Raw genomic sequence first — 27,757 nt, forward strand, 5'->3', positions numbered from 1 at the left:
TAATTGGCGAAAAATTTATAAGTTGGGATTAACTTTTTTTAACAGGATTTAACTTTAATGGTCGCAAGATTTGTCGAAAGACAAAATATAAGTGCATCATAATTTTGACATAAGACACACATTGTCAGTAAAATTGAAAACGTCCTGAGAAGCAGCAGGTTAATATTGGTAGTGGCTGTCAGTACTGATAGAGTGACTAAACCAGACAATCGGGCTCCTCAGGTCATTTTACCGGGAAGTAGCTTGAATTCGGCCCGTTTGAAAAACCTCGTTTTTGATCCCAAAATTTTAGTCCATGTAATCCCTTTCGATTTTTATGAGAAAGAAAATTTCGAGATAAGCAACTATTACTGCATGGCTTGAGCGTAATATCAATTGCGTATGGTTCCGAGGCCCCTTGGAATTTCCTGAGTCAAGAACGAGTTTCCCTAACAAACTCGAAAAATTCAGCTTTCTTAACTACAACACATATGTTTAGAATTTTTGGCCAGGGATTTTTTCCTCATTCTTTTTGTGTCTTTTTACAACTTTCGAGCTCTAGCCATTTACAAATTTCCAAAAAAAAATCTGGCCGACCCTATGCCACAAAACTTTGTCAATATGAATTCACTTTCATAAAAAAATCTTGAGACAGCGTATTTAGTGGCATGGAGGGCATTACTGTAGCTAAGTTATGCTCTAAAAGTGTCACCAAGGCAGCGTTGTTTCTCGTAAAAGGATTTTGTTTTGTAATGCACACTGTTCCACTCCAGTACGTAATAATACAATTGGGTATGAAGGCTTGAAAAATAAAAGACAAGGAAAAAAAGAGGGCTCCATTATTATTTTCTTTAATTACTGAGGTCCAAAGACTACAAATTTATTTAAATAAAATTATCTGTAACAATAACAAAACATATATAAGAAATCGATTAATACAATAATAATTATAAAATTCAAAACAAAAATTAAAAGCAAAGAATAAAAAAACAGCACTGAGGAATGCACAAACGGGAGCGTTGCAGAATAAATTATCTTTGATCATAAAAACCCTACTCCCAAGGGAAAAATGGTAACCGTGCAACAATTTTAACGGTACAATTATGGTTATGGTATATTCACTTCTCATTTCACCCCACGTTGTCGAAAAACTTTGCTCTCATCAGAAATGGATGAAGCAGTATAGATATGGAGGTTCATAAAACTCAGTTTTCTGTATTTTTACATAAAATCTCTTTGGGAATGAGGTTGGGGGAAGAAAATGAAAGGTCTCCCTTGCCAAATGAGGGAAGACATCTACCTACATTTTAATCAAACTTAAGGTGCTCTTGATGTCTGCATGAATTCTCATAGATCATACAACTTTTGACACAAAATTTCCCGTTCATAAGGTATTATTTATCACAAAGAATAAATTTTACTTGAACATTTGATTTTTTGCTGAATAATAGAATTACAAGTATATCCTGGCACACGGGCATTTATATTATTTTGCTAACAGTCTTTTGATATAAATGTACAGTACATTAGAATATGAGATAAATGAACTATCACATTTTTAAACATTTTAAGACTAAGTTGCTTACTGAGCCTTGTAAAGCAAAAATAGATAAAAAATATTGACTAATACAATTACTGATGTGTGTTCCTTTCAAATTACTACTGAAACCACATATATTGTGAGCTTATGCAGTGTTCTTTTATGAGAAGAATCAAAATAATGATGTGACAGTTGATTTATCTTTGTACGGAGAGGAAAAAAAGGGAACTCTTTCAATAATTAGCAGAAACCGCACATACACACACAAATGTTACACTCCCACATTTACAAGACATGATACAGCATCTTGAGAAATGCATCTACCAGGAACAACAGGACTTCATATATGGCTAGAAGTAGCTATTTACTTATATATTGTGAATATTTGTTCGTATTCAAACTGTTATTGGATGTATTTCTATCAAACGAAACTATGTGCATTAAGACATGAGCCCTGAGACCCATAAGAATATGTGCATAACAGGGCTTGCGTCATAATGCACATAGTTCCGTAGTTCTGTTGTAGATACGTCCAATTAACATTCACGCTATTTATCCAAAATCGACAACAAAACGCCCAGACCACTTATCTTGTTTACCAAGTTTCAAAATCTCTGCTCCTCTTTCATTTCTTTAAAATATGACCGAACCAACATCATGGCTTGAGATTTTCACAGAATATTCCTCACACAGAGAGGACAAATCATGGAGAGTCCCTTGAGTTGACGTTGAATGGTTTCCCATTTAAAGAGTAAAGTATGACAGGAAGTCTGCAACATTGCAAACGGAGATAAATGGTTTGGGAGTTTCACCATCGAAATGCATTGTCCTGAGCTGCCGCAGAACAACGGCAAACAGAAAATTCGGCATACATATTTCTACTGGTAAGCAAAATTGCCAAGATGATTAATCATTCCTTAAAATTGCAGAAAGAATTCCATTCTAATCTTTCCTCCAAATTTAAGAAAAGAAAAGATCAATTTTTTCTCCAGTTACTCTTAAATTTCCCTTTTCTCTCAATTTACTTTCTTACATAAATACTTGTCCTACATAATATTTGTTTTGCCCAAGTGAAAAGTTGTTGATGAAATTCGGATTTGGACTAGACGAAGCATGAATTACCCACTGGAAAAAAGACACCATCAATCATAAATAAGCCATCCAAGGGCTGCAGCAGCTTGCGCTCGAACATTCAAATCATTGTCCCGCAGAAGCATCATTAATTTTGCAGAAATTGAGTCAATCGACACTCTACCGGCAGAGTTAGAATCTAGACATCTAAAAATTAATCCTGTAAAAAAAAAAAAAAAAAAAAAAAAGGGTGAAATTTAGCATTGAAATAAGTGTACCAAACAGTTGACAGAAACTTGTATTTTGGAAGTTTTGCAACATGGCAGTCTAGTGTTCCTAATTTAAAGCTGTAGTCATGTTCATTCAAAAGAAAGAGAGTTTCCCTCTTGGAACTGAACAATCAAGTTAAGATATAAAACAAAATAAAATTACCCGAGTATCAGGGGTGCAGAGACTTCCGTACCATGGGACCGGCCAGTCACGGTCCAGTCCCGTGAAATGGGAGAACCCATGTGAGAACGAGAAAAATGGGGGAGAAGAAATTCGGAAAGAGAGAGCTTTTTTTTTGTTGCAAGGTGGGAAGCAAACCATTCAAGCGAGCTGTTTTGAGGGAACGAAACTGTCGACTGCATTACTTTATGTGTCAGGCAAAATTCTGCGGAAACTTGACTTGATTGAACATAAAATTATTTTGTAGAAACCCTTAGAAGTTTCTGCACCCCTACCAAGTGCCTTGTGGTATCCAGGCATGTTTGGAGTGTGTTAAGCGAGAGGTGTACCGATCCTTACACACAACTGACAAGAATTATCTTGTACTTACCAATAAAGAGTGCTGCACTTGCTCTGATGGATGGCCAAACACTTTTGCAATACATTAAAGCTGTCATGACGAACATTGGCATTGACTCTGGCATACTCTTCACCTGAAATGAATAAAAAAAAAATTAAGGAATCTTCGAAATAATATTTTGACCGGATGTGAATGTCCCTAAGCAAAAGGACCGTAGTTCACGAACCCAGAAATTGAGCTATTGATACCAGAGCATAAAATAGTTTCCTCAAGACATTATGGGACAATAACTCGCTAACGTGTTAAATAAAACCGGGCAGAGTTATAGAGGTTTGAGGTTTGGGGTACAAAAATGTGGCTTCAAGAAAAGGTCATTGAAAATTCTGGTTTGCTGTGTTCAAGAGTACAAATCTAGATTATAATGCAACTTTTCACCCTTTAGAGGCACAAAACTGAAACGATCTATTCGCAGCTTATTTTTCAGGACACTACAGGGTCAATCAAATCTAGCGGTCAAACTTCGACTTGACAAAAAACGCTTTGCAGAAAATTTTGCCTCCGTGGGCTGAGGTACTTTCCCTTGTAGGAAGTCAAATAAGATGTGAGATGGATTATAAATGCATCTTGTTCACTTAAACTCACGCCTTTTTTAAATTTAAAAGTTAAGTGACGTGAAATATGATAAAAACGACACATTGGCAATCAAAGGCCTCGATCATTTACTTTGTACCTAAACTTCTTTTGCCCTCCTCTTGCAAACTTTCAAGAAAATTACATTTTTCCTAAGAGCAAGAAGAGATAACAGATACAAAGTCAGAGCAGTGTCACTCAATGGTCCAGTAGAAGAGCTGAGTATTTTTTAACTTACCAAAATTTCTGTTGTTTGTACAAAAAAAATTTCATGATCAAAAGATGAATCTTTCCCCAACTGCGCTTCAACTAATTCTGTTAGTTCTCCGATACTCAGAAGCGGGCAGGATCCATACAGAGCATATTTGCACGCCTAAAATGAAAATTGCAAAAATATCCTTAGAGCCTGCATTAATTCAATAACTGCAAAATACTGGTTATAAGTAGAGTCCCTTCATACTGAGAATTAAGGCATGAGGAATCCATTTCTGATTAGCTCCTGTGTTTTAGGTCTCCACAGTGTCACAAACGGGAATAAAGATGAATTTTTTGCCAATTGCAAAGATTTTAAACTGGCATGGACCAGGAAATCATACGCCCTTCCCGCCCACAAACTGAGGTTCTTAAACTGGCACTGATTCTTTTATTTCTTAGCCATTTCTGCACAGAATTCCTTGAAAATCTCAAGTTCTAAACTATGATATGTTTTGAACACATTGGTTACCTTCAAAGATTGTCTGCGCCGACTTGCCTTAACTCTCTCTATAAAAGGACTCTAGTTAGGAGCATCTTCTTTTTTTGACAAAGTGTATCAATATAATTCAGAAGATGAAAAACCCGAAAGGCTTTGATAAGTTGCTGAGTACAATGGATACTTACTTCAATGACTGGCTCTTCATCCTCGCTTAAATGCAAGAGAAATATTACAATGCTATTGATGACTTGTTCTTTAAATGCATTTTTCTGGGAGCTTCCTTTGCTGGCTTCATGTTTTGCGAGTTCGCCAAATAGTTTAATGGCACTGCTGCGGACTGAAACATCATCCTGAAAGAAACAAACTTGAGCTCAGCTTGTGCATTTTGGAACCATGCTCAATCTTGAAGATCATGGACAGGTCATTAGTTTAATCATACTTCATGGGTAATAGTGAGGAAGTTTTGAGCAGCGGTTGAATGGGTTGAGGCACCCACTTTTTTAATTCACTTTCTGGAAGTACGGAGGTAACTAAGCTCCTAGGAATTTGTTCAGATTTTTTTTAACCTCAAATGGCAGAGAAACCCCCTTTTAAAACTGCCAAAAATGGGACCTGTCTAAAACGATATTTTTGATGAGCACTGATGACGTAGCCAGGCTGAGGAAAGACGCAACGTTTTCTGATTGGTGGAACTCATCTTTAAGCACTGCTTTTACTACGTCAACTCAACTGTTTGCTTTTGATTGGTTAGATTGTCACAAAATTTTACTACAACCCTGCAAAACTTCCTTGGCACTGACCTATTGTTATGTGTTGGGGTAAAACGGTAGGTTTTTATTTTAAATTTAGAGTGACACCTCTCTTGAAAAAATCGAATTTTCATCCGACCCGGACAAAAGTACATTTTAAACAGTAAAAAGCGCCTTCACTACGAATTTTGGCAAAATTAAACTACTTCCACGGATTGTCTCCCCCACTTTTCATATTTTTGTCTCATAATTGGAGAGAGGACTCCAATACATTATGTTTTTGTGAAAAAGAATGCATAAAAAAATAAATCTTACCTTTTCAAAGAATGGTTTGATTCGTAGAGCTAGAGAAACAAGAACAGGAATAATTAGCGAGGAGTCCAAGTGTGGTAGGACTGATGCTAAACCAGTCAAAGCGGAGCAAGCGATATTTGGATATTCTCCGGCATCGTTGTCATCTAATCCTTCCGTAAGAGCACTCAGTACACTTTCGCCATGTTTTGACATCTAAAACCAGAATTAGACGAGGGTAAGATGTTTCGCAGGATTGAATTCAACAAAATCATCAAGTGTTGCACTGTGCATTAGTATAGGGATCTACAAATTGATAGCCAAAGTACAAAACCATGTATCTTTGCTACGGTGTTTCAACAATTCTGCTCCCATTTTATAGAGGAAGGGAAATAAGCCAACTTTATAGCTTGAAATTTATACAAAATATTCTAATGACAAAGAGGAAAAATCGAGGAAGTTTGCAAGAAATTACATTGGCTAGTTTTCCAACAAAAAAATAAAAACTGAGAAGAAATCTGCGAGTGGCAAAAGGACGTATGAGGTTTTACGCTTTAGCCACCAATATACATCATCATCCAAATCTTACGCGATGTTGTCGACACAGCCTGAGAAAGGCTGCAATTATATTCAGCGATGGAATTGTCAAAAATGCCTGGGATGCGACACTTGACTAATATGGTGTGAGAAATTTTTTCTCAAACTGATTGCGGTGGACGCACAGGTCGTAAGACAGTATGTTAGAGTTTTTTGCCAACGTGCATTAAAATTCAGCATAAAGCTGAAAATCTCAATACAGAGGGAAAAAGTTCATATGAGCACAGTTTTCCCTCAAAGAGATATGCTGTTTAGTGCAAATTATTTCTGTCAAAAAGGGGAAGTACTTGAACAATGGCAAAAAGGAATCTTACTTTATGGAAAGAAACCAAAAAGAAAGTTGATAGAAATTATTGATATTATTACCTAAGTTCTTACTCTATCCTGTTTTGGCTATCATAGCTAATCCTCATGCAGGTATATCATGGAAAATAAGTCCTTGAAATAATGGTAATATTCGATAACATCACATGTTCTGATTACATTTTTCTAGGTCACCACCGATGCAAGAGACATAAAAAGGGGCAACTTTGCTGTAGTAATGTTTCTACTCCTGCATCACTGCGTCTTATTTTGTGTGTTCTGAGTTCATAATTTTGAATTCAAATTATGTTTCATATTCTGTTTCTTCAATTTTGTATCCTCATTATTTTATTCATACTTGTTTAAAAGAGAGGAACTAGTTTTCTGACTTGTTGTCCTTATATTAAGTCTAGTACATTAAAACTATGTAGAAAATAATACGGTTATATACTTACACTGTTTGCACTGTGATCGAAAGAGGTTCCAAGGCCTTTTAAACTGCAACAACGAACGATGGGAGATGAATCATTGAGAGATGAAAGGAGTAACGCCATCACGGTATCAACTGTTCTGGAATTACATGAACCAATACACTGGAAAAAGAAAATAGGAGATGAACCATTCATCAGTTACTAATATCATGCGGAATTGAGGAAAAGTCACTAAAAATTTATGATGAGGAATATCAGCGAGACTTTTTGTCCAGAGAAACATCAAATGAACCTCATTTGATGGAAGACAAAGAATTGAGAAGTTACATTTTCTCTTTCTACCTTTCAAAATGGGTCATGAAAAAATGTCTACATCACCAGAATCAGGTTCTCATATGGATGTTGAGTATCTGATTTTAACTGGCAAGTAAAAACCCTAGCCATTGGTAAAAAGTGAGAAGTGAGTGTTACTTTTTGCTCCAATCTGTATATCCATTGCTTTTTCGCTATAGGTGATACTCCATTTTTAGCCTTTTTATTCCAATTTTTTTTTCTTACTAGGGGGCTGCGCCCCCTGGCCGCTCCGCGGTCCATCGTCCCAGAGGCGCTTTGCGCCTCTAATATGCAGATATCGTGAGATCGTTAAAAGATCATTAAGAGTTAGGGAAAACCCGGTTGGTGGGAAGCGACGGTGGGACGGTGGAGAGTGGGGAGTGGAGGAGAAACCGGTTTGTGACACCCTCAGCGTTGCACGGCACCCATATGATTTTATACTATAGAGTAAGATATTAGCTAAAAATCTGATGCCTTCCATTAATTTCCACTGTCTCATCAAAGAAAAGAAAAGAGAGAGAATGTATGAGAGTTATCTGTGTGACAGTGTGGTAGGAAGTATGTACAGTATGTATGTATGTATGTATAGTGGAAACCAAACGGTTTCCACTACACTGGGGAATCAAGGCTGACAAATCCAAGAGTTACAATTAGGATAACAAAATAAACCCAAATGAATTTCAGTGCAAGACTGAGGAGGGAGAGTTTTCAGCTCACAACATGTTTACTATTCTGCCTTGCTACGGAAAAACGCCGTACGAGCCTTCAGACGTTGCCAATCTTCCTTTGACAAATAACTAATGTTCGGGCAAATTTATGGGTATATTTTTCCAATTATTCACAGAATTTTGTTCACAATTCTATCTGAGATGTCTGAAAATTTCAATGAAAAATTTTCATAATTTTCCTCAAAAATAAGTATTTTCTGATAGTAAATTTGGCAACATTAGAATGTTCAAACGGCGTTTTCCTTAGCATGGCGGTAATTTTTCGATGCATTTGTCTGAGCTGATTATCCTCGCCCTCAATCTTGTACGTAACTCAGTAGAGTTTATTTTGTGATCCAAATTGTAACTTTTGGATTGTTTGGCTTTAATTTCCCCGCAGAATGGTGTAAACTCAGCACAAATCTCAATTTCCAATCTTACATGAGGTATTATGAGATGTTAAATGGTACAGTGGCTCTCGGTCATTGAGCAACATGCAACAGGAATTGCAAGCATAAGTGAGCCTGGCCTGGGCATACAATAATTTCGTGATGTATTTAGAGAGGCATGCATCAAAGGTTCAGAAAAGATGGAGTAAACACTTAAAATACGCAAAATTGAGAGATTTTCCTAACGCAACAAAGCACTAGCCAGATCTGAAAACATCTGGTTTCAGTCGGATACCTAGGCAAATTTCCCGGTATCCTGGATCCAGCTGGATACAAAAAAATCTGTATCTATACCCGATAATGCGGTAAATCTCTTTTGACCCAACTCTAGTTACAACTAATGATTCAAACAGCGATCCAAAGTCCAGCATTTACTCCAGTGCAATATTAGACTATACTAAATGTTAAAATCTTTCATTTCCGTTTCTAACAGGCAAAAAAAAACGACAAGTAAAGAACAACCATCTAACATGTAAAAAACTTACTTCAGCAAGGAATGCGATTACAGCAATTCTTTGAGCTTCGGAATTACTATTAGCATACTGACTAATACTGTCGACCAAGTCATTAACAAGATGCAGTTTAGCTGCACACACACGCCTAGAACATAAAGGACATTGGATCTTTCATAACTTTAAGGAGGGCCAATTATAAACTCAGCATTATATTCTCAAGATCACTTTTGATGCTATTACTCTTAAAAACATATTTTCTTTTTCTATTAGGGAGGATTATAGCACTTAAGCCCCTTATCTGATGAGAAAAAACACTTTAAATCATGTAACGACACATGCAGGTTGAAACCATCAACAAAAAATTTTCTGACTAATGTTTGCTTTGAATTTCCAGCATTGTAGAACGTTATAATATCAATGGCTAAAAAAAACAAAAAAAAACACGTATCTTCGTTTGCAACGAAGCAGACTTCCTGTCATCTTCAAATCTTTTTTGGAAAGCTATTCAACATAATTTCTTGAAAACTTCCTTGATTTTTTTCTCTCTGTTGGAACGTTTTGTATGAATTTCAAGCAATTTTGGCATCTTTTATTCGAAATAATCAAATAGGAGCAGAAATTTTGAAACAGCGCAATGGAGATACATGGTTTCCCACTTTGGCCATTTTACAGGAATGGCACAGCTAATAAATGATTTCGTTGATTCCGCAGATTGTGAGGTACACTTTCTATTGATAACATTCATTTCAAAAATGATTCCGAGCATTGCCTGTGACACACCAACTTTACAATAAGTTTCACTCCCTATTTTCCGGTGCAGATTCAACATTTTGGGGCGAAATCTGATTTAAAATTATATTGAACTGATGAGGAAAAAAACAGTCAAAATTTTCCTTATTCCAGATTTAAAAAATGCTGACTTTTACAGAGATAAATTACACTATCCTCAGGAGAAAATGGACAGAAAGGAGCAGCAATATCGACAGAAACCACATATTTTACTTCCAGGACATTATGTTTCAGCAGCTCCTTCCTAATTTCTTACCAATTGAAAGTAACTATATTTTTTAGTAAAGAGATCACATACCTCACCAATGTTGGCATCAAAGGAATAAAAGCTGTTGGTAAACTTTCACCGAGGTCTGGGCGGGAATTATCAACAAGAAAATTCATGGCTGATTCACAGTTCGTGCACAGTAAAAAACTCTTGAAGCAATCCAAGGCAACTCTGAAAAATAAAAAAATTAGAAGAAAGAACATTGATTCCCAAAAAATTTTATTGGCGCTTTTGAGATAAATATCTAAAATATTTAGTAAAATTTTGTAAAATAATGAATTTGACTTTCGATCAAACTTTCCATTCTTTAGTCAGGTTACTTTTATCTTGATAATCGTACCATTCATAAAATCTCTTCTGATGTTTATGCAATTGAAATTCAATTTTCTCTTATACTGGTGCTAGATATAAAATTGAACCAAATGTTTTTCCAGAAAATCAAATTTTTTATTAGAATATCAGGTTTTTACACAAAAATTCAATTCTCCAGAGAACTTGTGTTTACCACAAAAATTCTAGAACCGGTTTCTTTAGAGCTCCAATTAATTTTCGTCCACGCAGAGGAAGCTTAAGATAAACTAGGAAACAGAAAAAAAAATGATGTTGTAAAAGAACATGACTCACTTGGAGGGGCTTATCTTCCCAACTTCTCGATTTGGAATGAAAGATGAAATCCTACTTGTAGAAACCGATGTGTTTATGGGAGGCAGAGTTCCCACATAAGAGGCCAAAGTTACAAGTAACAAGGAAAATAATTCACAAAATCTGGACTCAGCAATTTCTCCCATTACAGCTACAGAAAATAATTCTTGCAGAGCACTGACAACCTGTAAAAGCAACAAAAAAATATCAATGAATGAGCTAAAACCTTCAGTTTCAGTATAAAAGACAAAATGGGGAGAGTTTTCCATTCTTTCACTGTGTTTGCCTTCTTATTTTCCTCCTTCTTCCTTCAATCATTTTTGCTGTGCCTAATTAAAGAGAAAACTGCTATAATTACATGTAAACAAATTACATTTCATTATTATATCAATTCTCATTAGTTTTTGAATTTGCTTCACAATAGACAAAATATTTATTAAGTTTTCCAAAAGATATGACAACATAACAAATTTTCAGAATTCTTGCGATTTTTTACAAGTTTTAAATTTGTAAATTGTATTAGGAATCTTTTACTTTTTCTTGTGAGAAGGATGTATAAATAGACTTTGAAACTTCCAAACCACGTATGTATCTCGGTTTACAACGCTGCAGAATTCCTGTCATAATTTGTTTTTAAATGAAAAATCACTCGCCGGCGCTTCTTAAAACCTGCAGTGATTTTTACTTTCTCGATTTTCTTTGTGCGAGGAAAATTCTGTGAAAACTTCCAGGAATTGATGTTGATTTTTCTCCTTTAAAAAAATAAAACAGGAGCAGAAATTTTATAACACTGCAACAAGATACATGGTTTGGGAGTTTCATCGTGGAAATGCCAAACATGAGGCAAACAACGCCACTTTTATTTTATTTTATTTTCATTTACTCTAGTGAATACAAATGCCACATGTTGTGGCTCAAAATACTTGTCTATAAACCCCCCTAAATTTACATCTTAATTATCATCGTGGAGATCATTTAAAGAGTAATAGGCCTTTTCAACCAGCAAAGTTTTCCAGCCCTTCAGAGAAGCACTCACTTCCCCATTTTTCAATAACCTTCTTGAAGTCATTTTTATTTTAATACTCACAGCTAGTGGAGCCATTATGGCAATTTTAGTTTTGTCTCTTGCATGTTTTGGAGATTCTTCAAAGAGGTTTGAAGATGAAAGTAATCGGACTAACTGGTCGAGAGTCTCAGAGGACAGCGTGGGATGTGATGCTAATCCTTTCCAAACTTCATTTACTCCTCTGCAAAAATAAAACATGATTGAAAAAATGTTAATAGCACAACACATTTTTTCCCCCTGATTTTGAGCAGAGGGACTATGGCTTGCCTCTATGGTTTTAAGGGTGATTTGACAATGCAGGCATCTGATAGATGACGACATGAAATACTTTTTGATGGATCGGAGACCAGAGTTTATCTTGAGAGGATCAAATGAGAAAAGGACCTCGGTGCCTAAACTTATAAAATTAGGATATTAATGTCACTGGTTGGAGCAGTGTATGAACATTTCTTCACAAAAACTGCTCAAATACGTCAAAACTGAAAAAGCATATATAAAGGTTTCAAATTCGCGATTCTGAAAACGTTATTTTTATCAAAAGCTATTCAAAGCTTTCATCTGCCATATTTCAGACTTGAAGAGCTTGTATTATAATACATACAAATTTGAGCCCTATAATTGTCGGCCTCCTGTGGTGTAGTGGTTGTAGCGCTGGCCCTATGACCAAGAGGTCCCGGGCTTGATTACCGGCCAGGTGATCTGAATTTGATGGTCTCAGGCAATGGTCACCTGGGACTGGGGTAATAAGCGTGGGATTAGCCAAAGGCTATTTGAAATTGGTAAAAAAAAAAAAAAAAAAAAAAAAAAAAATTATACAGAAAAGAACTGAACCCTTCATATTTAATTCTGTAGGATACAAGAGAATCCTTTGTACACAAAGGCATCTTTTCTCACGCACTGTCACAAATACCGCAAATTGATAGACCGCAAATTGTTTTGTCAAAGGATATTTCTTTGCCTTCCCTCCTTTTTTTGCTTTGACTTATCAATGATTTTTAAATCAATCTCAAGTAAATCAATTATGTGCGCATTCGTTTCTAATGTATTGATTTTCAAAACATATCTCTTTGAGATGTATCAATTTTTTACTTATCCAAACCCGAATATACCAGTTTTTGCATCAAAAGTATCAGTTTTTAGTTTACTGGATTAACACAAGATTCCTTTTGGGTCCCAATTTAATGGAAGGGTAAGAAGGACTAAGAGGATAGGAGAAATTTACTGAAAAATTGCAATATCAGTCATTGTTCATGATTTACTTTGTGAAGACAGTGATCACTAGAGCTCATTTTTTTGTCTTGGTGTTTGAATTTCGAGTTCAATTATGTTATGAGATTCCATGTGATTATTCAATCTTAAATGCATTCACCGCAAAATCACAAAAATGTCACTTCACTTCCTCAGTCGTAATACCCTCAAATTATTCTCTAGGGAAAGCATCATCCATGGAAAGGAGGTAAATCTCAGGTCAGCAAATAATTTTTATGAAAGGTCAAAGGTAATTTGTCAACCAAATGAGGTTACTAGTCCCCGCCCCACTAACCAATCACCGACTTGTGTTCAATGTTTGAGACTTTCAGACTCTTGGACTTACGGATGAAATGGTATTGGCTGATTTAGAAGGGTGTTGATGAGAATCTTTGGATGATGACGTCCGAACTCTATGACGGCAGTAACAATGCTACCTCTTACTTCACCAGGGGTTAACTTCATGAGTGCAGACAAAATTCCATCTGTGACAAGACATAAAACTTGGGTTAACACAAATAAAAAATGACACTAAAATATTGGCAAATACTATTACTAGATAAATACTACTTACTCCCTGCCAGAAAAAATGACACATATTTTTAAGATATTTACAATCATTATGATAATTTTTACGCTACGTTCACAAATTAAAGTTTATAAAACTGAAATTTAATTTCCAACCAAATAAAATATGAGTCGTCAACTTGCTATGGTCACTTGCGTTGCTTCAGGGATAAACTAGGGATAGGCTATAAAATAATGGGTTAGTTGCGCTAAACATAGATCCATGTTCTGATGGTGTAAGTTTATAGACTAGCAAAATGTAATAAGATCCATTCAAGCGCCAAATTTCTACGTTCAATGTTAATGGAGATATCGCTCATCACATGAGACTTCATTCACCCCTGTTATGTATACCATGATTTCTTCCATCTTGGTTTCTTCAATTGAAGAGACACATATTTACACTGGTTGCTTGACATAAAACAAGGATGAAACCAAGGTGGAAGAAACCACCGTATGCATGGTATGCAGTGGATGACGTCATACACTGTGTGTTTTGAAAAGTGATATCTCCGTTGATTTTAGATGCAGAAATTTGGAGTTTGAATATATTTTTTGCTAAATTATATGCAGAAATAATCAGAACTTGATTCCATGAGCAGTGCAACTGACCCATTTGAAATGTAAAATGAGCTAGAGAGAATGACAGATGAAAGCTGTCTTACCCAAGATTTCATTGGCACTATGATAAAGTTCTCCTCCTTTAACTGACAGTATGCGATATAACATTTGACTTGCGCCCAGAGAGCTCAAAAACTCGCTGTCGGTGAGACCATCAATTAGACTCAAAACCAGATGTCCTAGTTGATGATGCGGAAGTTTATTACATATCATCTAAAAACCAAACAACAGCAATGTATTTCTTATCAGTAAAAGAGCATAATGAGAATAGATGATCATTCACAGGTCAGAGGCGTGGCATTCACGACAGCAAAGGAAGCACTGCTATCTCTACCTTAATTCACCCAGTGAGTGGAAGGTAAATGTTATGACTTATTAGTGAGAAATTTCAAAAGGTCAAACTTTCAGATTAAAACAAGTTTAAATGTAGCGTAGTAGCAAAATGTGAGCAGTGACAAAAATTCGCCCATGGAGCAGAGAGACATATTATTGGCATCGCTTTTTCACCAAGAACTCAGAGATATGTCTGGTCATGTTGAGTGTGCATGTCCACAACAGAGGGGACTGCCTGCAGTTTTCTTATTACTAGAAACAAGCAAATCGCAACTTCAGGCAGCCTCGGTGGTTACCGGTAAAAACCGGAAGTTACCGATTCGTTGTTATTGTTCGTTTGTTTTATTTACGAGCAAAAAGTAATCTTTGATGGTGGTCCATGCCTTGTGAGAGCAAATCATCGATCTCAAGGTTGTGTTCATAAATTTTATGTTTAGAATTGTCGGTTTTTGCAAGTCGCAATGTGCCAGGAGTTGCTGTTGCTTGTTGCAAACTATCCTCAGATGCAGGGAATTTGAAAGAGCGTGTTGCAAACTACTCAAAATGCACACTTATAAGTGGTTTTTAGGCTATTTTAAAGTGACCATCATGACTTTTGTGCCATTCTACTCCTAATGAGTTCATTTACATGGCTGTATCTCTTGAATTCAACCCACCAATTCAAAATACAATTGAATTGGCAATGGGCCTGTCGCAAACTTTTGCTATAGCAAAACTAAGAGTTGTTTCTTATAGATAATGCCTCAAAAATCATGATGAGCGCATTGGCAAAGTCTAAAATGCACTCATAACTTCACAATCTGCATAAGAAATTTGCGGTTTTATGAGCTTCCCGCATCAAAAACGATACTAAGGCGTAGGTGAACATTTGGTTGGAGGAATAGTTCCATTGTCGGCAATACTCATCATGGCCAACGGCAATCTGTCAAAAACACATGTGATGGGACAAGATAACACCTGACCAGGATAAGACCAGATAACAATCAGCGTGTTTACGTTCATATTTTCCTCGCCTGCCTTGATTGACCTTGAACTCTCCTCGAATTACGTGTGAAACTGCGGAAGCGTCAGTCATGATGAATATTGCCGACGATAAAGAAACTCCTTTAACCCTGTGCCGTAGTATCGTTTTTGAATCGGGAAGCTCAAAAAAACGCAAATTTTTTGCGCAGATTGTGAAGTTATGAGAGTATTTCAGACTTTGCCCATGTGTTCATCGTGATTTTTGAGGCATTATCTATGGGAGACAACTCTTATTTTTGCTCTAACAAAAGTTTGCAACAGGCCCATTGTGAATTCTGATTTTAACTGCAAAATCAATAGAAAATTATTTAAAAATTCAGCTAATCCAATAACGTAAACTCAATGTTTCTAAAAAATTGATTCTTTTTTAAAATATTACTTACTCTGGATAAAGTCTCTGAAGTTATGCTGAGTTCTGGAGGTGAGGCGTTCTTCAAATTGGAAAAAGATTCTTGTAATTCAAAATCATTACCTCCGCTATGACCTTCAAAGCGTGAGCAAACAACCAGTACAATGCGAGCACAGTCCAAAGCGATGGTGAAAATTGATAAATCAGTTTCGCAGGATCGAATGCAAGCTGTGCCTAATATCATACCAGAGTGGCCGAACTTGCTGGCATCCTTTAACAAATTAAATTAGAATGATTGTATAAAGGTAAGAAAATGTAAGGAGACTGAGAGATTAAAATTGCTCTCAAGAGTAATTTGAGTATTGTAGCTGATTTTTAGTCTGATGAAATGGTCATAATTTTTAATAACAAAATAAACCACTCCAAAACGTTTGAAAAAATCTACAAAAATTTTACTCTTCTCCTTCAAACCAACAGTACATGAAAAAGCAATTCTCTTGTATAACAGCAACAAAACTGAAGAATATGAAATTAATAAAGCACTTCACATTGGAGGACCTCCTTTTGAGGATACTCTTGCCAAATTTTTTACTTCATAATTACTTTTTTTCTGCAATATCAATTATTGGATACAATTTTCTCTCAAATGTATTTAAATTAATGAAACTCCTATTTTGTTCTTATTTTCAGACATTCAGTTTTTCCTTCAAAAATGTTTGCTTCCTAAGCCTCTGGCTTAAACAAAAAAATACTGATTCAAATACCCTCTTTAAAAATGAAAACGTATACAACTGCATTAACTCGAATCTGGTTGAAAATATAAATTTATTGATAAGTAAATGTGTAAAGCTCATATTAATAAAGTTTGAATGATTTCTTTGATTAGAATCAACGAACGTTACAACAGTGCTAGGGTTGGTTCAGATACCCCTAAAACGGGTTTTCTGAAGAATCAGACTTTTCACAAAAAACAATTCTATAGTCAAAGGAAATGCTATTGCTCCTGTTGTTGAGGTGGATGATAGTAGGTGTGGATATTTTCTACTCGAGAAAAATAACAATACTACTGCGCCAAGTAGGAACGCCCATGGACCTTCAGATGTTGCTTTACTTTGTCCGATAAAAACCGAATTTACCAAGAAAATTGTGAATATTTTTGTTCACATATTTAAGACAATCTTTTTCACAATTCAATCTAAAATATCCGCAAATTTCAAGGAAAAACATGCATAACTTGCCTCAAAAGTACAAGTTTTATCCCGGAAAAGCCAACTCTTGAATGTTTATACAGCGTTTTTCCTCAACATGGTAGAATAGTTAATATGGTATGATTCTGTATCCTGTAGCTGGCTCAGAAAAGGTGGTTTGCATAATCCCACCTTCCCCTAAACTAGACTAGGAGAAAGAACTATTTATCAAAGAACAAGAAAAGTACCTCATAAGTAAATTTTACATGTTCTTGATAACACTGCAGTGTTGATCGTAAGACTAAAAGCGCTGCAGATCTATGATATGGTGATTTATGAACAAGCCATGGCTGTAAAAAGGAGACAATTTCATCCAAGATAGCAGGGGTGGCACATTGGATCAGTACCTCCTCTAGGAGATAACCTGTTCAGAAAAAAAAGAAAAAAAGCATATTGAAAAAAAGCATAACATGGGTGCCAATGGGCAATCCTCAGCAATATTTATATTTTGTACCCCAAAAAATCAGAAAATTAATTAAGATTCAGAAATGTTTCACTGCGCTTGAGTTTTTTTCACAGCAAACAAAAATTGAGGGGCAGGTTAAAGAACATAAAAAATAAATATTGTGTAATGTGCGCTTGATGAGCTTAAAAAGTAAATTCACAAGCTATGGAATTTCTTTGCTAGTAGACTTACTTAAGTCAATTAAATCGGTTTCTGTTGACGGACGTAAGTTCAAAAAATCATACGCCCTGGCTTTCCTTGATCACGCAGGACACTAGGGCTCATGAATTTTTGGACTTACCCCCATCTAACAGAAACCCATTCAATTGGATTTCAAATAACATTCAACAATGGCTACAAATTGACAGAAATTTTTCAAAAACACATAAAAACTCAACGCTAACGAGTAAAAAAATTAGTCCTATATTGGATCACTCATATACTCCATTGAAAATTGTATGGTGTTTGCAAGGCAATATCAATCAATAATCCCCTCTATTGATAATATATTTTAATTTACATGAGGTTATTGATGATTTTTTAAAAAAAAAAAATTACCGTATACACCTGCGGATAACCTGTATCTATTTACCTGATTTCCTTGCTCGAAAATCAGGGTGCGGGTTATCTGTGAAACTCACAGAAATTTTATACCTAGCAGGCGCTACTTATTGCGAGCGGAGCAGACCACCGTGGATGCATGTTATCTGCAGGTGTATATGGTAGACACTTCTATTGATGAAATGGATCGCATTCAGCAAAAAGGAACCAACACAATTACAGTGTTGTAAAAATGTTGCATAATTATCTAAAAAATCTCCCACAATAGCAAATAGTTTTGCCTTTCCACCAAAAAATTGGTAATTTTAAAGTAAAATAATTGTGTAAATTTTAATATTGTACATGTATTTGGTATTTTGATGAGAAAAGGAGAAGTTGCACGGTTTTGAAAACACTGTAATTGCGCTAGTTTCTTTTGGCTAAATGCGATCCAAATAAGGTATTAAAATTGAATACGACGAAAGATAATGTTAAAGCCAATAGACCACTAGACAAGGTGCAAATTTAAGCATTTTGATACATGTTCTCCAATCAAAATTTCGTAGAGCACGATTTGTACAGCAAAAATTACTGACAATAATTCCTAACCAAGATATTAACATTTTCCGATGCATAGATAAAAACTACCTGTTTATTGAAGAAAAAAAAAAACAATAATGTTCTTGAATTAAATTGCACACTACATGTTACCATAATAATCTTTGCAATATGAAAATATGGCAACCTCAATTTTGGCGCTTCACCTGAGCTATTGCACTTCGTTAACACTTTGATCAACACTGAGTGGGAGAGAGCACTGCTTATTAAGAAGCTTGTCAAAACCATCTTAGTGCAAGATTGATTCAAGTAAACTCTGGTTTTTCTTGTGAGCAAAAAAAATTATATTTTTTGGAACCAATGCTAAATAAAAACCTTAATACATATCTTGGTTAGGAGTTCATGTCAAAGTTCTACATGCAATTTTGAAGGGATGAATCAGAATGCTTAAAGTACCTAGTCCAAAGGTACATGATGACAAAATGAAAACAATACTCCTTTGAACAAGGGACAACAATATTTAGATTTTGATGATAATGTGAATATGAAGTTAAGTTTGCTTATACTTACACAAATTTTTTAACGCTATCCTTGGAATATCTGCAAAACCTGTTTGGAAAATTGCATTGAAACAAGTGCGCAGAATTAAAGTTCTCTCTTCGTCACTAACGGCAGGTGGAATTTTACTGAACTTACATTAAGGAAATATATACAAGATTACAGAGAAAAAGGAAGGCGAGCTTTAAGGAGCATATCCCTGAGCCTGCTAAACAGTCTCCCTGGATCTCGTCAACTTGTTTTGAAGGATGAAGGCCCCAAATTTGATACAATTTTGAAAGGAATTGAACTGCCCCCGATATTTTTTAAGAGAATTCATGGATGAACCCATTACCCCACCAATTCTATCTCTAATTTTTTGAAACTAACTAATTTGTGAGTCTTCATTGTATTTACTTGTATAATATTGTTATTCTTTTAAATAAATTATTGTTATTGACCTGTACCAAGCCTGAACCAAGATTATTATATTGACATAGAAGGAATTTGAATTTGAGAATGACTAAACTTTGCGGTTTTTTTAGGCTTTAGAATTCCGTTTTTTTGATTGTCACTTTATAACAAGATGCATCTAGGAAAACTGTAAGACTAAACAATGACGGATCACCAAAAACTCTGTTTCCAACTTCTTGACACTTAAGCCTTTTGAAGAATGACGAATTCAATTTTGGGTGCCTGTCTTTGAGGTAAAATGTTTGGAGGGAAAAAAAGGATACATTAAAGACGCCAAGACTTTGATGTATAATGGATCAGGAGCAGACCCAAGTTGCTTCAAAGCTAAGGCCACTAATTGGGATCGACATGATGCTATATTACTATTTGGCACATCCTCTTCTTCTTTCTTCGTTTTGGCAGACAAATTGGCAATATGTGAGACAGTCTCAAATCCAGATTTTAAAACTTCGACATCCTGAAATGAAGATGAAAGTAAAAAGTTCACAATTTTTTATGCTTGCAAGCAGTATTTTCAACATATAAAAATACTATTCATATTTAATACTTATATTGTCTGTGACCGATATCAATTTCTAAAAAGGACTAGTAAAATGGTGCACATTAAGAAAATGACTAACTGATGACTTGAGTGGAGACTTAACTTTAAACAGGATTTACCTGGACGACGATAAGTTTATAATTCTTTAAAAAAAGATTACAGTTTGGATACTGAATTTGACTGTTTAGAAAGATCTATCTCCATTCACATGATTTACATGAAATGAATTTCTTCCTTTAAAATGGGTCAGAGTCACGAGAAAATTTTATTGCTGCAGGTGAGAGAATCAAATGAGCTGAGTTCAGAACATTTTTCATATTTTTTTTCCGATATGGGATCAAAGAGAAAAGAGCCCCCAAAAAAAAGTGCTCATTTTTGCCCCTTCTTAGAAAGTCGATTCGACTGATGAACCAAGGTTTAAAGAGAAGCTTATGATGACATGAAACTCAGAAAATAATTTCATTATAGGAACCGTTTTCGAGTTACCAAGGGGGGGGGGGGGGGCAAAGGGGCCGAAATCTTGCCGAATTCTTTGCCGCTTTCTTGTTGAAATGATGTATCTACAGGGTTCTTATCGTTGTTTACACTGTTCAGTGTATCAATTCCTATGTATTTATACATTTAGAATCGATTTTTAACGTTAAATATCGATCTGTTCTACCAATTTTTTGCCATTTTCTGCGGAAAATCAATGATTTTCAGAATTGAAATTGGTTGTTTTCGATTCGCGAATGAATAAATGCACCTAACATGACTGTAACATACTGATACCTATGTATTTTAACCTGTGGAATCGATTCTCAACGTTGACAAGTCGATATATTGATCAGTTATAGAGAATTCTTGCAATTTTTTACGGAAAATCGATGATTTTCAGAATTGAAATTGGATGTTTTCAATTCGGGAATAAATAAATGCACCTAACATGACGGTATCAGTATGTTACAGTTATGTTAGTAGCATTTATTCATTCATGAACAGCAAACAACCAATTTCAATCCTGAAAAATCATTGATTTTCCATAAAAAACCACAAGAAATTGCTAGAACAGATCGATATATCAACTCGTCAACGTTGAAAATCGATTTGACTTATCAAATTACATGGCATCAGTATGCTACAGTTATGTTAGGTACATTTATTCATTCATGAATAGAAAACAACCAATAACAATCCAGAAAAATTATTTATTTTCCCTAAAAAATCACAAGAAATTGCTAGAACCGATCGATATATCGACTCTTTAACGTTAAAAACCGATTTTAAGAGTAAAAATACGTAGGAATTGATACACTTGACATGTGTAAACATCGATAAGAACCCTGTAGATGTATCAATGCAACAAGAGCACGACAAAGAATTAGGCAAGATTTCGGCCCCTTTGCCCCTTCATAACTTGAAAACGGTTTCTAAACTCATCTTGGAATTTTTTTCTGAGTTTCATGTCATCATAAACTTCCCTTTAAACCTTAGTTTGATGGTCGAATCGACTGCCTAAAAAGGGGCGAATTTTGCAGAGGCTCTTTGCTTGAAAGCTGTGAAAGTGAATGGACCACCTTAAGACGTCACTGGACAGCATTCCCAATTTACACCTGTGTATTTCGCGGATCCATGTATTTTGTCATCTCTTTTAATAGTTGTCTGATTGAAAAATGGAGGATGTTTTCTTTCTTAGCTCTATTGGTGATTTTATATTTGAATAGAATATGCAAACATTCTGTACCTTGCCACTAACCCATCGAGAATTTCTGTTTTTACACCATGGCTATGATGTCATGTCAAAATCTTCGTCTCTAATCTTGGAAGTGAAGACCTTAACAGTTTATTCATATGTAAAATAGCTCTTGAACTTTTTTTTAAAAAAAAAAAAGTTGCTTCTTTTTCCTATTGCTCCCTTTGGGAGTAAAACTGACACAGCCGGACATTGCAAGCTGAATGCAAAAGTGAGGAGTAGTGGCAAAAATGCAGGAACTTAGAACCGTCAAAGAGGAGCTACACCTAAAGTAAAATTTGCTGAAAGAATCTTAGTTTCTCTTTATTGAAAAGATTTACCTTTGTCATCCCGAACTGTGTCAGCAACCAATTGGTGATTGTAATTAAATGCGGAGAAGTATCTTCAGCAGGTGCTTCCAGAACGAGCTGGCCGTAACATAAAAATAAAGTTGCTCTGGCCCTCTCTGACTCCACTTCTTGTTTCCAGTCTTTCACGAAGCCTAGCAGCCTAGATGTCTTGCGAGTCAATTCATTGTTTGATGCATTTTTCAAATACGATAAGACAGTGACAACATGCTTACGGGAGATAATGCCGACTGCTCTTGCACAAATCTGAAATTAATGCAAAGTGATCTTGTTAGAGAACCATTGATAAATGGACTGCATTTTGCAATTTGGACCTATAAATTCCGGCCCGGTTTAAAAACAATGTATGTGCCATTAGTTTCCCTATGCATATAAGTGTTTTTTCAGATGAGCCAGAATTTATAGGTCCAAATTGCAAAATGCAGTCCAAATGATCCCTCAAAAGGATCCAATCAACCCAGGGAGGATCCCAAAGAGGGGTATAATAAGAGCCATTTCTGGGCCCACACTAGATGAATTTCCTCAACTCTACAATTTTTTCGTCATTTAAATGTCTATATTTTGGGGAAAGTATCTTAATTTGGTCATTTCACACCTCTCTATGAGCTTAATACTGTCTGAAACATGGGTCCGAGGGCCTTATTTGGAGAAAAAAAAATCCGAATTTTCCTGTATGCATCTGCGCGCCAGTAAAACCTGCATTTTTCACCAAAATCGGCCTTTAGACCCATATTTAGGCCAATATTAGACTAAATATAACCAAATCATGATGCGTTCTGTAAAACATTGACCTTCAATGAGCTATAAATTGTCGAATTTAGAAAATTCAGGGTGGACCCAAAAATGGCCCTTATTGACACCCCTCCTTTCAACATTAGTTATAGTAACAAAAGTATAATTTTCAAGAAAATAAAGGATAAAAAACCGGGACTATTTATTTAGAAAGACAATCCTTAACAAATTCTCTTGTGTTCTGCAGAATTCTATTGAGCTTTCATCCGTTTTGATTTAATCTGTTCAACTTAACTAGAAAGAAATTCTTACGGTGAAATCTTAACTTCCGATTAATTGCTCTGCAACCGCTCAAAGGCCTCTGAAGTCACAAAGTTAACAAAGAAAGGGGAGAGGGGAGGATCTTTCACACTAGGGTGACCTACACCTAAAGTGAATACTTGCAAAAGTCCAGGCGTATGCCAAGTCTACCTGGAATTTTGGGTACATAGCTATTTTTTTGGCCTACTGTATGTTCTTTGGGTTGCTGAATCCGAATCTGAAATTTCCTTGCACATATCTGGTGTGCATTTGCCGCCATTTTGAAAAAAAATGGTCTAAAAAGGCTTTTTTTGGCGGTTTTTTTAAAATAGCGGCTAGCATGAGTAAAGATCCCAGATTTAGTTGATGTTTTGAATAGCTGAAATAAATTGGAAGAAAATGGTTTGTACATATGCTGGGTTTGCTCAAAAATTGAGGAAGATACAGCATCGTCAACATCGCGCCTATTCATGTTTCCGCGGAGCAACTGTCAACGCGCGGTCCGGCTCGCCGTGGTCCGCCAAGTTTCAAAGCGTTCCAAAGTTCCTCAATTTTTGAGCAAACCTAGCATATTTACACACCATTTTCTTTCAAATAACGTCAGCTATTCAGAACATTAACTAAGTCCAGGATTTTTTCTCATTAGTAGCCGCTATTTTAAAAAAACCACAAAAGGACTTTTTAGGCCATTTTTTCAAAATGGCGGCAAATGCACTCGACAGATACGTGAAAGGAAACTTCAGATTTGGATTCAGCGACCCAAAAAAACATAGTGTAAGGCAAAAAATAGCTGTGAACCCGAAATTCCAGGTAGCCTTATTTTTAGCTACCAGGCGTCTGGACCATAAGTCGACCTTATACTGAGAAGAAATCTACCAATCAAGAAATGGACTTTCCACAAAATGTATTCTGTGATCGCTACATGAAAAAACATTGGAACTGGGTAGTCCACTTTATGATTTTCAATACAAAAACACTTCCAGGAGGAAAGCATTGGAGAAATTTCCCAGGATAATTTCACTAATTTAATTTTGCTGAGACCTTGAAACTCCTCAATTCAGAACATCAAAATGTTAATACAATCAATAGAACATAAAAAAACTGACCAAAAGTCAAGGAAAACAAGACTGACAGCAGCAGCATTGCTCCTTCAAATACTTGTGATTTTGAACAATCAGAACAAAAGGATAGTCCACTTCCAGTCAAGTGAGTACTCTCATTGGTTAAAGGTTGCGTTACTTTTGGCCGTAAAAAAAATAAAAAAAACCCCTCTCAAAATTCTATATCATCGCACAAGGATACGGTGAGTTGCTAGCCTCCCCATTTCAAAAACACCGATTGACTCCGTTTTCTAAGCGGAGACTTTTTTTGGTTCCTCACTTGTGTTTTAGACAAGCTTCATTCTCTGATACTAGAGCAGAGGAGTCTTACCTTGGCATCATTCAAGCTGTAGGACCTAACTGGGTTGAACAAAACATCCAAATGAGCGTTGACGGTGCCAACATCACTGATATGATTCAATGTGATTGCCATGGATTTGAGTAACATTGCCCTCTGTTCACTTGCGGCAACTGGTGGGTAAAGGGATAGCTGAGCGGTGAACTGAGAGACTAGGTTTGTGGAAAATTCTTCTGAGCTCACTCGAAGCGTTTCGTCCAGAAACTCCAGCATGAGAGACTCCCATTCGGACTCGACGTACTCGGATACTGCAAAGATGGGGTAGAGTTGTTTGAATTGGACAGGGAAAAAAAGGAATGCGATACGGAAAAAACAAAGAGATACATTCTGTTCCACTTTTTTAGCATATTAGAATCACATCAGAAAGATCCATATCGAAGGCTAAGGAACAATAGGACAACAAAGGATACAATATATTGCAATGTATTGATTTTTTCCAATTCCAATCTACTGCTAATTTAAAAGAAAAGCAAAAAAAGAATAATTGAGGGGCTTGGAGGACAAGGTGCATAAGAGCAGTTTTTGCTATTCCGAGAAATACATGTTTGAAGTTTTGAAATTACATGGATACTTATGGCGGAGAGAAAGTTCAAACTGATTTCGATGTTTAAAAATTGGAATTTGGGAGCAAATTTTTCAGAGAATATGCGTCAAGACTAACTCTACTTGGAATTATTAATACCTCAATTTTTTGAAAACTGCATTTATGCACCTTGTCCTCCAAGCCCCTCAATTCAGAGGTATATGGTTGAAGAAAACACTGTCTTGTCTTCTAACAGGAATGATTAAATGAGCTACCTGATGCATTTTTCAGAGAACATTGAAAAGGCCTTAGCACAGTGCCTATTTCCTCTTGGATCTCAGGAGAGAGAGCGACCAAGGCGAGCAAATTCAAACAAGCAGACTAGCATAACTTTTAAATGAAGCAATTAATTAACTTTGACCCAATTTGATCTCGAGTAAAAAGTTGATCTCTGGATAAATAGGTTAAAATTTCATGCAGCTATTTCTGATGTAAGATAAGTCAAAAGGAGATGAATTGTGATACTTTATCAAATTACTCACATTCTAAATAACTAATTAGTTGAGGAATTTTCAACTTCCATAGGGTAGAGACATCATCATTGATATGTGGTGAATAGCGAACAAGAAAATTTAGAATACTGATACCACGATCTGTTTCTTGAGGTGCTCCTAATAGACCAATACATCTGGTTATTACAGCTTGAATGTTGTTAGATGGAAATTTTTCTGAAAGGCAATGGAAAATTATTAGAGTAAAACATTAAGGCAACATTAAGAGTAGCTCGTCATGAATGATTTACAACAAATCATGAATTAAAATCATTGATTAAGAGGCAAGCAGGTCGAAATCTGTTCTTTGATAATGGGACAAGAAACACACAATTCAGTTATGATTTTACAGCAGCATTGGTTGATACGATGATGTTATTTTTTCATAGCATGGGACTCTTGATTAGTGACCAAGCAATTCAAAAAATACCAAAGGGCTTGTCGTAGATTTAACTCCACATGAGCACTGACCTGCTATGGGAAAACGCTGTATAAACATTCAAACGTTGCCAAATTTCTCCTGATGAAAAATTCATTTTGGAGGAGAGTTATGTACATTTTGGTTTGACATTTCCAGATATTACAGATTAAATTGCTAGAAAAATTGCCTGGAATGATGGAAGAAAAATATTGAAAATTAATTCTCCTACATGTTGATACAAAAATCAATTGGCATACCTGTATTCAGCGGTTCTAAGTTACTTTTATCTGCAATCTTTGTAAGAGCACTGGTAATGACGAAAATGGCTGCCGTAAATTCGGGCGCAAGCAGTAAACGCAGAAGAACCTTCCAGCACAATGGAAAAACCGTTTTAACAGTCGAACTCAGCAGAGTTATAGTTGAGCAACAAACTTCACGTAACTCAGTCCATTCTGGTCCCTATAATGGAGAGAAGAAGATGACAAAAGATGGGAAGCTAAAACTTTAGATTAGATTTTTAATTACAAGCAGTTAAGTAATTTAGCCAGTGTAATGCCTTCAGAGAGAGGCCCATGTCATTTCAAGTAAACTCAAGCTTTTTCAACTGATTTAATTTCATTTGAAATCATCTGTTATCATTTGAAATAAACCTCAACAAATTCCAACGAATAAGGAGGAGCTCACCTCTTATTAAATGTATATGATAAGGAAATACCACCAATAATAAGAACCACTGCACAATGGGAAAAACAGCCAATCTAGCATCAAAAAAGTCTTGACGCCCTGGGCGTTCACTTTCCCATTGGTTTTTCACACTTAATCAGTCTTATATATCTAGCCATACACTAATGACAACTTAATGTGCCAGTTTTTTGTAAATTCAAGAGTTATTGAGTCAAATTTAGTCAAGAGATCAGCTACAATTTCCTTTCCTTGAGATTTTGTTTCGGTTTGTGGTCTTTAATCAGCTAGCAGAGTTAAAATAAAATATTCCTCGTCGTTTATGCTATTGTCAGTTACTTTCTTCATTATACTGTGTAAGTCTCTTATTTTTGACTTTTTTTTTTTTGAGAAGTTTGTGTGCCTATGTGTGGGTGTTTCAAAGTGAAGTTCTGAGTGAGAATGAATGTAATCCGCAATGTATTACTAAAGATATTAATGGATTAGATTGACATATTATTTGGCATGTATTCAATATTACAAGAAAATGAGGAGGAAAAACACGCTTGAAATTTTAAATTTCCTAAAAAACCGTTGCACAATGGAACAGCTTTTCCTAATTAATAGATAATCACGTGTCCTAATTTTTTTTCCAATTTTGGTTAGGATAACAGTTAAGTTCCGAACATTTAATTTATCATAAAGTGTTGTCAAACAGGAAGTTTAATGGTAGTTATCCATATTATATCAGTTTACCAATACACTT

At 35.6% G+C, this 27,757-nt stretch overlaps 1 protein-coding gene across 1 annotated transcript in view; it reads right to left on the reverse strand.

Annotated features, from left to right (window-relative positions):
* Window positions 1-803: 803 nt before the first annotated feature.
* c11.1 (maestro heat like repeat family protein c11.1) overlaps window positions 804-27,757 on the reverse strand; it is a 37,037-nt gene continuing 10,083 nt past the window's right edge. Inside the window, exons 10-29 of the mRNA XM_019050097.2 lie at window positions 26,589-26,790; window positions 25,902-26,087; window positions 24,810-25,084; window positions 22,320-22,592; window positions 19,990-20,183; window positions 19,286-19,401; window positions 17,361-17,536; window positions 15,960-16,196; window positions 14,265-14,433; window positions 13,379-13,517; window positions 11,806-11,965; window positions 10,701-10,903; window positions 10,107-10,247; window positions 9,050-9,164; window positions 7,100-7,237; window positions 5,769-5,960; window positions 4,890-5,054; window positions 4,249-4,383; window positions 3,411-3,513; window positions 804-2,810 (exon numbers count right to left, since the gene is read on the reverse strand). Of these exons, the coding sequence (XP_018905642.2) occupies window positions 2,662-2,810; window positions 3,411-3,513; window positions 4,249-4,383; window positions 4,890-5,054; window positions 5,769-5,960; window positions 7,100-7,237; window positions 9,050-9,164; window positions 10,107-10,247; window positions 10,701-10,903; window positions 11,806-11,965; window positions 13,379-13,517; window positions 14,265-14,433; window positions 15,960-16,196; window positions 17,361-17,536; window positions 19,286-19,401; window positions 19,990-20,183; window positions 22,320-22,592; window positions 24,810-25,084; window positions 25,902-26,087; window positions 26,589-26,790 (3,468 nt within the window). The 3' untranslated portion in view covers window positions 804-2,661. The remainder of the gene's footprint in view (window positions 2,811-3,410; window positions 3,514-4,248; window positions 4,384-4,889; window positions 5,055-5,768; window positions 5,961-7,099; window positions 7,238-9,049; window positions 9,165-10,106; window positions 10,248-10,700; window positions 10,904-11,805; window positions 11,966-13,378; window positions 13,518-14,264; window positions 14,434-15,959; window positions 16,197-17,360; window positions 17,537-19,285; window positions 19,402-19,989; window positions 20,184-22,319; window positions 22,593-24,809; window positions 25,085-25,901; window positions 26,088-26,588; window positions 26,791-27,757) is intronic.

The sequence above is a fragment of the Bemisia tabaci genome, chromosome 1 (assembly GCF_918797505.1).
Source record: "Bemisia tabaci chromosome 1, PGI_BMITA_v3".
NCBI lineage: Eukaryota > Metazoa > Arthropoda > Insecta > Hemiptera > Aleyrodidae > Bemisia > Bemisia tabaci.